Raw genomic sequence first — 10,452 nt, forward strand, 5'->3', positions numbered from 1 at the left:
AATTAAATAAATCCAACCTGTTATTGGTATCTTTTCATTTGTTTTTCCTGGTTTTGCTCATAGTTTAGTAACATTGAGGATAAAGAGTTACATAGTTGCTAATACGATATAGAAGACCTATTTCTTATGCTGCCAAATTTACCAGAAAAGAAAAACTATCTCATATTTAGAGATTTTTTTAAAAATTCAAATAAACAAATATAGCATAGGTTGTTTTAATGTCTGGTCATCAGTTCTAGTACTCATCAGCTTAATGAAAATGAAATAGTTATTTAAAATATGAACAGCTCACAAATAAAATAATTTTTAATTGCAAAACTACAAGTCCTTCCAAATCTATGGACTCCCACCACCAAAAAATAACCCCAAATCTCCATAACAGTCATACAGGCCTTAACATTTTTTATGGATGAACAATGGAATCCATGTTCACCAAAGATGTATGGGAATTTGAGTTGTTCTTTTTTTTTTTTTTTTAAGATTTATTTATTCATACAGAAGTTGAGTGCTAGAGGGGCAGTGAGAAGATTCACCAGAAACAGAGTGGGTAGCAGAACAGGCTGACTGACAAAGTGTACTGCTGAGGGAAACAGCAGGTGGGTCAGGAGAGGTCTGCTCAGCCATGTGGGTCACTTAAGCGGCTGCAGCCAGCGGCAGTGCAGCATCCTAAAGGGTTGTGCCACCAGGGAAGGTCTGGGAATTTGAGTTTTAATTGTAATAGCCTATGTGAACTTTTTAAGGTTCTGAAGTAATTTTTTTTTTAAAGATTTATTTATTTGTGCATACAGAACTGGGGTACAGGCCAGAGGCTCAGGGGCGGTGAGAGGCTTCACCAGAGACAGAGTGGGGAACAGAACAGGCAGATCGACGAAGTACACTGCTGAGGGGAGCAGCAGGCGGGTCAGGAGAGGTCTGCTGTGCCATGTGGATCTCCTCCGGGGCAGGAGGGGATCAAACTCATGCGGAAGTGGCTTAAGGTTCTTAGTGCAGTGCTTTAACCCATTGTGCCACCAGGGAGGGCCAGTCAAAATATTTTAATACTGTACCTCATGTAGTGTTAACAATGTAAATTTCTAAAATAATTTTTAAAAAACTGTACACTTACAACAAAATTGAGAGGAAGATACAGAGATTTTTCATCCTTATCCTTATCCTTACATATGTACAATCTCCCCTATTAATATCACTCACCAGTAAGGTATACTTTTTTTAGCAAGGGTGAAACTACACTGACATAATAATCATTTGAAGTCTATAGTTTACCTTAAGATTCACTCTTGGTAGGCCCTTCCTGGTGACCCAAGGGGTTAAAGCACAGCCCTATGCTGCTATTGCAGCCACTGCAGCAAGAATTCAATCCCCAGCCAAGGGGGTGGCCCACAGGGAGAGGCAGACCCTTGTCTGACCTGCTCCCCTCAGCAGTGTATACCAGTATTTCAGCCTGTTCTGTTCCCCAATCTGTCTCTGGTGAATCCTCTCAACTCCCCACACTTCTGGCTTGTACCCCAGTTATGTATGTATAAATAAAAGAATATTAAAAAAAAGTCCATTCTTTGTTTCAATTCTACAAATTGGGGCAAATATATAATGACTTATACCCATACAGAATATTTTTCAATGCACTAAGTATCTGCTGTATTCTGTCGATTCACCTTTTCCCCAATACCCTTGCATAACTTTGACAAACACTGACCTTTTTTATTATCTCCATAGACATTTCTATAAGGACATATAATCAAATACATCATTGCTATTAGTATTTCGAGCAAATTATATGTTAGATTAAGAAAAGAAAAATGAGCTATTTTACCTTTACTTGTTCCTTTTTTGATATTCTTCCTTACTTTATGCAGATCCAAGTTTGTGATCTATGTTGTTTTTCTTCTCTCTAGAGAACTTCTTTTAACATTACACAAGGCAGGTGTACTGACAACAAATTCCCTTAATTTTTCTGAAAAAAAAATCTTGTTTTCTCTTTCATTTGTGAAGTGTTATTTTACAGCATACAAAAATCTAGGTTGGGGGGTACTTTTTCTCTCAACAACTCACTCTACTCTTTCTGCTTGCATGGTTTCTGAGGAGAAGAAATATGTAATTTATATCTGGAGGTAAATCTCAATTATACTTCCTATCCCGCCCATGACTGGTTTCCCATGGCATTATTTTTTTTATGAATTTGGGTTTTTTTTAAAGATTTATTTATTTATTTAGACATACAGAACTGGGGAACAGGCCAGAGGTACAGGGCGGTGAGAGAATTTACTAGAGACAGAATGGGGAACAGCACAGGAGGATCAAGAAGTGCACTGGTGAGGGAAGCAGAGGGCAGGTCAGGAGCTGAGCCCTGTGGATCACCTCAGGGCTGGGGTTCGAACTCGCACTGAAGCGACTATGCCCAACTTGCTGTGCTGCGTCCTAACCTGTTGTGCCACCAGGGAGAGCCTCCCATGGAATATTTAACTCTCAAAGTTGTCTACACCGAACTTTAAAAATTCATTAATTTCAGTTCAGGTTTTCCTGTCCTGATACTGGTTCCCATGGTGATTTCTACATATGGATCTCTCGTTATTGGCAACTCCCTGTGTTTACCTGTCTCTTATTCTGGGAACAGCAGTTTGAGGGATCCAAGAAGAGTTTTCCTTTTTTTTTTTTCCTTGTATTTTCAGTTTTTAGGTTTGTTTTTTTTTTTTTTTTAATTTATTTATATGTACAGAACTGGGGTTATTTATATGTACAGAACTGGGGTACAGGCCAGAGATGTGAAGGGTGAGAGGATTCACCAGAGACAGAGTACAGAACAGGCAGATCGACGAAGTACACTGCTGAGGGGAGCAGTGGGCCGGTCAGGAGAGGTCTGCCTCGCCATGTGGATCACCTCCGGGGCAGGCGGGAATCAAACTCATGAGGAAGTGGTTTAAGCTTCTTTATGCTATGCTTTAACCCGCTGCACCACCAGGGAGGGCCCTCAGCTTTTAGTTTTTTTTTTTTAGATTTATTTATTTATTCATACAGAACCAGGGTACAGGCCAGAGATGCGGAGGGTGAGAGGATTCACCAGAGACAGAGTGGGGAGCAGAACAGGCAGATCGACGAAGTACACTGCTGAGGGGAGCAGCGGGCGGGTCAGGAGAGGTCTGCCACGCCATGTGGTCACCTCCGGGGCAGGCGGGAATCGAACTCATGAGGAAGCGGCTTTAGATTCTCAGTGCTGTGCTTTAACCCGCTGCGCCACCAGGGAGGGCCAGCTTTTAGTTTTTTATTAGGATTTTCAAGTGTCTTACACAGGGAACTTGTATTTTTTCAAATTAAAATCTCTAATTTTTATTAAACTCACATTATAATCTTTTGATATAAAAGGATTGATTAAATTTTATAAAGACTAATTTACAATAAAATTGAGACAACCTACTTATCATTTCTTGCAGTGCTGTTACCAAAAGAATAGGGCTTTGAATTTTAATTCTGCCTTACACAAGATATATAATTAGGTTTTAGGCAAATTATTTAATCTGTAAAAGTCTCACTTTTCCCATCTATAAATCAGGGATAATTATATATACCTTAAACCATATTCTGACACATTAAATAAAATAAGTAAATTACCAACTATGGCATAACATAGCTGTGTATTATTCCACTGTTATTAATATCGTTATTTTTTATTTGTAGTGGAAAATACCATGATCAATCAAGTGCCTGGAAGTTACTTTACCTTCACTTATTTCTTCTTTTGATGCTCTTCCTTTCTTTATGGAGATCTAAGTTGCTGATCTATATTGGTTTAGTATTCTCTAAACAACTTCTTTGAGCATTAAGCAAGGCAGCTAGCATGTAGCAGAGAACAAGTAGATCACTTCTTTCACCATGATTGTGCCTGAGATGGTCAATCTGACTAACCAGAATGTGTTACCTGGTTATTTTCACAGTTGAGATATGGCTTTCTTGATGGTGGACAATGATACAGTAACACATTTTTAGAGTTATGAAACTAGACCTCCAAAATATATATGAAGTTACAACTTAATTTGGCCTCAATAAATAAAATTTAAATAAAAAAATAGATGTGAATATTTCTACATCAGTTATATTTTTCCCAATAAGTTTACTTGTAGTAATATTTTGATATGTTTATGGGCCTTTTTCTTCCCTCTACTTCTTTATTCTGTACTAGTTATCCTTTGCCCTGATCATTTAGGTAATAGAAACTAGCAGGCTGATATACTGATTAGATATAACACAGTATTTCATCAGTTTTGAACACCTCATTAGGCTTTTTAAAAGTCCAAAGAAGAAATAATATTTTTGAAATCATAGGTTTTCTTTGTCAAAGGTTGAGCATTTTGAGAGCTAAAAAATTTGCTATGCCCCAAACTACCAAGAATCCTGAAAACTCATTTTATGTCAGAAGTCGGAGTGTGCTAGAATAACTAAATAGAAAATAGAGATCTTAGCAAGGTAAAATTTTACTAATATATAGAAAGAGAAGATAAAATAGGACCAGAAGAGGTACTGTGCTTGGATAAATGAGTTGACTAGAGAAAACAACTGCAGATATATAGCTTGGACAGAAGAATTTGCTCAAGAACAGGAATAATGGATTTGTTACCTCTACAGCAGCCAGACCAGAGAGTTTCCTCTCATGACAAACCTATTAGAGTTTCTCAGGAACTTATACCACTTCTAAGAAGAAAAGGCAGAGAAGAATGAGAATTCTGCAGTGAGTGGTTACCCAAAAGAAAGGTCATTATGCAGAAGAGCTCAGAGTTAAGTTAGGGTCAGTTAACCTATAATTATTTTCTTTTTTCCCTTAAGTGTTTTATTTACTTATGCATACAGAACTGGGGTACAGGCCAGAGGTGCAGGAGCAGTGAGAGGATTCACTATAGAAAGAGTGGAGAGCAGAAGAGGCATATCAACAAAGTACACTCCTGAGGGGAGCAGTTGGGTGAGACAGGAGAGGTCTACAGCTTCATGCAGGGCAGGGATCAAACTCTCTCTGAAGTCGCCAAGGCTTGACTTAACTTCACAGTGCAGTGCTCCAACCTTCTGCACCACGAAGGGCCAAAATCTATAATTATTTTCTAACTTTATGCTGAAGTGTCATATCCCCTATCAGGCTATGGATACCTCAAGTTTTAATTCTTTGTTAATCTGAAAACTCCCATCACCTGAAATGATTTTCAAGACTATAAAAGGCAAAAAATGAAAAATAATTTCAAATTATTCTTTCGACTATCATGAAATTAAAAATAGGTACATGTTTTGCATCATGGATATTTCAGGAAACTACACTGAAAATTACTCAGTGAACACTAGCTTAAGCAGGTTAAACTTATTTGTATCTTAATTTGAAATAAAACTTCAAAAATATAAATATTTTGAAATGTACATAATCTCTAGAAGAATTTAAAAAACTAGAATTTTTTCTTTTATAAGATGTTAATGAAATTATGAAGTATAAGTATAGTCATTTAAGTGTGAAAACTACATTTAAATATTTTTATACAATCAGCATTTGATTCAGTCTTATCATCTGAGCACAGTGGGTTCTTTTTACAATATGAGGCTCATCTGTTTTTATTCTTTGCTGCATTTCTGAGTAATGGACTAAAGCTTACTGTGTTACAGCAAAAGCCATTTGAAGTATTAGCCATAAGTCATAATTTGTAATAAGACAATTAATGTTAAACACAGTAAGATTATTAATATCAATTTTATATCAGCTAAACTCTTACTGAGCTTCAGATACATATAAAAAGTGAGGAGAAAAATGTACTTGTGATACCTTTTTGATGTTGTGCTGAAGTACTTAAATCCTAAAAGTGCATGTTTTAAAACCACATCTTCCATAGATGATATTTTATCTCTGCTTTTAAAGTTTACTCAGTTTAGTGATGAGATGAATCCCTTTTACCATAAAAGGGACAAATTAAATTTTGATAGTTGTCATAAACTTTTTAATTAAAAAAGTCTATACTAATAAACATTATTCTTTTGAGAGTTTATCTATTTGCCTCACATGGTATTTTAACTTTAGCTACAGATTATTACTATTTTGTATTGTTCTTAACACTAAAGAACTTACAAGAGAAAAGTGAACAAAAGTTTTATGCTGTATACTCTAAAAAGGTTATCTAGTAACAAAGACTAATGAACGCTACCTTCTGGATAAAAGAAAGAAACGGAATAGAATATCTGGATTTGAACATATGTAAGCATTACTGTAAAATGTCAATATTTGATGGGCCCTCCCTGGTGGCACAGGGGGTGAATGCACTGCAAAAGAAGCCTAAGCCACTTCCACACGAGTTCGATTCCCGCCTGCCCCGGAGGAGATCCACATGGCCTGGCAGACCTCTCCTGACCCGCCCGCTGCTCCTCTCAGCAGTGTACTTCGTCGATCTGCCTGTTCTGCTCCCCACTCTTGTCTCTGGTGAATCCTCTCACCCTCCACATCTCTGGCTTGTACCCCAGTTCTGTTAAAAAAAAAAAGTCAACATTTGACAGTACTATGAAGGTGGTGGTAAAAAATAAGCTTGGAATAGACAAACTTAAATCTTAATAATTTAAATATTATAATTTCAAGTGTTTATTTTTCACTAATTTTTTGCTTCATGTAATAATACTGAAGGCACATGTGATAAATAGGTAGTCATACTAAGTATATGCTACACATTCAAAATATTCATCCAATGTCTTCCACTATTCTTCTATTAGCATTTCTATTGTCTATCTATTACTATCAATTACAGGAAGGAATATCACTATCAATTTTATATCAGGTAAACTCTTACCAAATTTCAGATACAGTAAGAATACATGACTGATTCAAAAAAAAAGAGAAATTTGTCACTATGGTAGATCTTTGATAATGATGGTAGTTGTTAAGAGTCCAAAGAATTTTCTCAACATTCTTTGGCACAACTCTTGTTGACATAGACTGTACTGTACGTTACTCCTTGACCATGGTTAATCTTTCATTCCAATGTGTTTTCTTAGTTCAGCTGCAGTTTTTTCCAGTTGTTGAATGTTCCATTGCCACTGTCTTCTATTTGACTGAAGCTTGTTCACTTGACAATGCAAACGCTTAAGAATCGCACCATATCTCTTATGTTGTACCTATTAAAAGGAGAGTACATATTAACAGGGCTTGATACTAAACAGCCTAAAGGATCTTTTGACAACACTAAAGAGAAAAGCAGTTGATTAGAAATTATTCATTATAAATAATGGTGATAATAAAAACAAATAGTAATTATACTTATTACTCAATACATTACACATTAGATATTGTGCTGAGAGTTTTGTACATATAATTATGTTCTTATAACATCTTAGGATGTGGCCATCTCCCTATTTTTGTATAAATAAACTTTAAGACATTTAATCAGTCAAGTTTCAATTCAGCAAGTGATGATGGTGTTTTGACATTTGAATTCTAGTGAAACAACTGTGAAGGAGTGCCTTTTCTTATCAAAACAATCACCAGTTAAGAAAATGATTTCATGTCCTGTATTATGCCATTCACTAAAACACAGACCCATAGATATAAAAAGATTTTGGGATCACGTAAGCGATTTCCCTACCATTAAGTAGATTAATATTTATGTTGAGCAAAAAAAAAAAAAAGTTCCACTGTGGAAAATGCAAGGATTTTGGTGTTAGGCCTAAATAAGTAAAAAATAAAAAAGAAATAAAAGCTAAAATTCCTTAGTGCCTTAGTGCTGTTTATTCAAAGAACACTCAATTTTTAAAGTAGCTTTATTGTGATATTTCACACACCAATTTAAAACTCAGTAAGGTATGCAATTCAATGGTTTTAGTATATTTACAGAGTTGTGAAAATACTTAAAACTTAGAATATTTCCATAATCTCCCGCAAAACCTCGTACCTCATAGTAGTGATTCCTCATTCTTTCATTCTGATGCTTAGCAGTAGGCAATCGCTAATCTACTTCCTCTTTATGTAGACTTGACTATTTTTGAGATGTCATATAAGTGAAATCACACAGTTTGTGGGGTTTGCTACTGGTTAATTTCACTTAGCATAATATGTTTAGGGGCCATTCATGTGTTAGCATATATTAATGCTTCATTCTTTTTTGTTGCCACATAAAATGGTATGATATTACACATTCTATTTGATTCATCAATTGATGCATATTTGAATTATTTTTATGTTTTGGCCTTTATGAGTAAGGCTCCTATGAACACTAATGTACAAGATTTTGTGAGGACTTGTTTTCACTTCTCTGGGGTATATATACCTAGGAATTACTGGGTTACAGGTATCTTTATGATTAACCATTTGAGGAACTGCCTACTGTTTTCCAAGGTGATTGCACTATTTTTGCATCCTTGATCAAGGTTCAATTTCCTCACATTTGTACAGATACTTATTACTTGTATTTACGATCACAGCCACCCTAATGGGTGTGAAACATGTTTATCTTTGTGTTTAAACACATAATTTTAAATGAATTTCTAAATTAGTAGAATAGGTTTGGGAAAGTTACCTATTAAAATTTTTAAGTTTTCTTTTTATTTTGTTTTAAAAAATGTTTGTGGTGGCACAGCAGGTTAAAGCACAGCACTGAGAAGCTAAAGCCGCTTCCGCATAAGTTTGACCCCCGCCCTGGAGGTGATCCACATGGTGTGGCAGACCTCTCTTGACCTGCCCACTGTTCCCCTCAGCAGTGTATTTAGTCAGCCTGTTCTGCTCCCCACTCTGTCTCTGGTTAATCCTCTCACTGCCCTTGCATCTCTGGTCTGTATCCCAGTTCTGTATGCATCAGTAAATAAAAACTTTTAAAAAATGTTTGTGGTAAAATATGTATTATATGACATTTACCATCTTAACCATTTTAAAATATAGTGTTCAATGGTATTCAGTACAGTCACATTGTTAGCAACCATGATCACCATCCATTTCCAGAACTCATCTTGAAAAACCGACACCATAATCATTAAACAGTATCTCTAATCATCACATTGCCCAACCCCTGACAACAACCATTCTACTTTTTATCTCTATTATATATCTTTCATAAGTAGAATCATAGTATTTGTATTTCTGTGATTAACCTATTTCATATAACATAATGTTTTCAAAGTTCATTCATGGTGTAGAATGTACCAGAGTTCCCTGACCCTTCTTGAGGTAGAATAATGTTCCCTTGTAAATATATACCACATTCTGTTTTTCCATTCATCCACTGAAGGACACTTGAGTTGCTTCTATGGTTTGTCCATTGTGACTGATGTGCCGTGAACATGGGTATGCAGAGACCTCTTTTAGACTGCTTTCAGCTCATCTGGTTATGTATTGAGGAGAACTGCTAGATCATATGATAATTCTATTTTTAATGTCGTGAGGAACTTCAATACTGTTTTTCACTATGGTTGCACAAATTTATAGTCTTACCAGAAATTTGTGAAGGTTCTGATTGCTTCACATACTTGCTATTATCTTTTTTTTTTTTTTTTAAATCATAGCTATCTTAGTGGGCATGAAGTATATAAAACACTCATTTTTAAACAAACTGATAGTTGCCTGACTATAAAATTGACTTCTTCACTCCTGGTAGCTACACAAAAAAGTGCTCCAACAAGTCAACAAAGTGGTTGTAGGTCAATTCAAGAGAATCAATTTGTCAAAACACCAATTCACAAATTTATCAAAGTAACCCATTTGCCAAATATAAGTTAATAGCTATAGAGGGGCACAGGGAGATAAAACTTTGGGTTTTATCTGCCCTTGATTCCCTTTATCTTTGCCCTTCAGCTTTCCGTTTACTGGGATTCGAATTGTTTTATAAGCTGAATCTTGTCTCTATTTTTGCCCTAGCAAAGATTTTCTTTTCCTTTTCCTTTTCCATCTCCTCTCTTATTTAAAGTTTCTTAACCTTTATTATGCCATGGATTCTGTGATAATGTGGCAGAAACTATGAACTCCTTTTTATAATATATTTAAGTTCATAAAATGAACAGAATATTGCAAAGGAAGACAGTTATACTGGAACACAATTCTACAGCAGAAACAGGGAAATTAGGGCAGAGACACTAAGCAGTCTAAATTATTGCTATAAAAACAAAATAGATGCCCTCCTTGGTGGTGCAACAGGTGAAAATGCAGCACTGCAAGCTAGCCACAGCCGCCTCAGTGTGAGTTTGATCCCAAACCCCAGAGGTGACCCACATGGCACAGCAGATCTCTCCTGTCTTTCCCGCTGCTCCCCTCAGCAGTGTACTTCATTAATCTGCCTGTTCTGCTCTCTACTCTGTTCCTAGTGAATCCTCTCACCTCCCCTGCACTTCTGGGCTGTATCCTAATTCTGTATGCATAAATAAATAATCTTAAAAAAAAATAAGAAAAAATGTTGATGAGATTCATATGGAACAACAAAAAACCTCGAATAGCCAAAACCCTCATGTCTAAGAAAAATCAAAATG

At 35.9% G+C, this 10,452-nt stretch overlaps 1 protein-coding gene across 1 annotated transcript in view; it reads right to left on the reverse strand.

Annotated features, from left to right (window-relative positions):
• Positions 1–6,629: 6,629 nt before the first annotated feature.
• The window catches only part of CCDC122 (coiled-coil domain containing 122), a 21,152-nt gene continuing 17,329 nt past the window's right edge, over positions 6,630–10,452 (reverse strand). Inside the window, exon 5 of the mRNA XM_012723371.1 lies at positions 6,630–7,119. Coding sequence (XP_012578825.1) covers positions 6,970–7,119 — 150 coding nt within the window. The 3' untranslated portion in view covers positions 6,630–6,969. The remainder of the gene's footprint in view (positions 7,120–10,452) is intronic.

Source organism: Condylura cristata, unplaced genomic scaffold (genome assembly GCF_000260355.1).
Source record: "Condylura cristata isolate star-nosed mole 26May11 unplaced genomic scaffold, ConCri1.0 scaffold00010, whole genome shotgun sequence".
Lineage (NCBI taxonomy): Eukaryota > Metazoa > Chordata > Mammalia > Eulipotyphla > Talpidae > Condylura > Condylura cristata.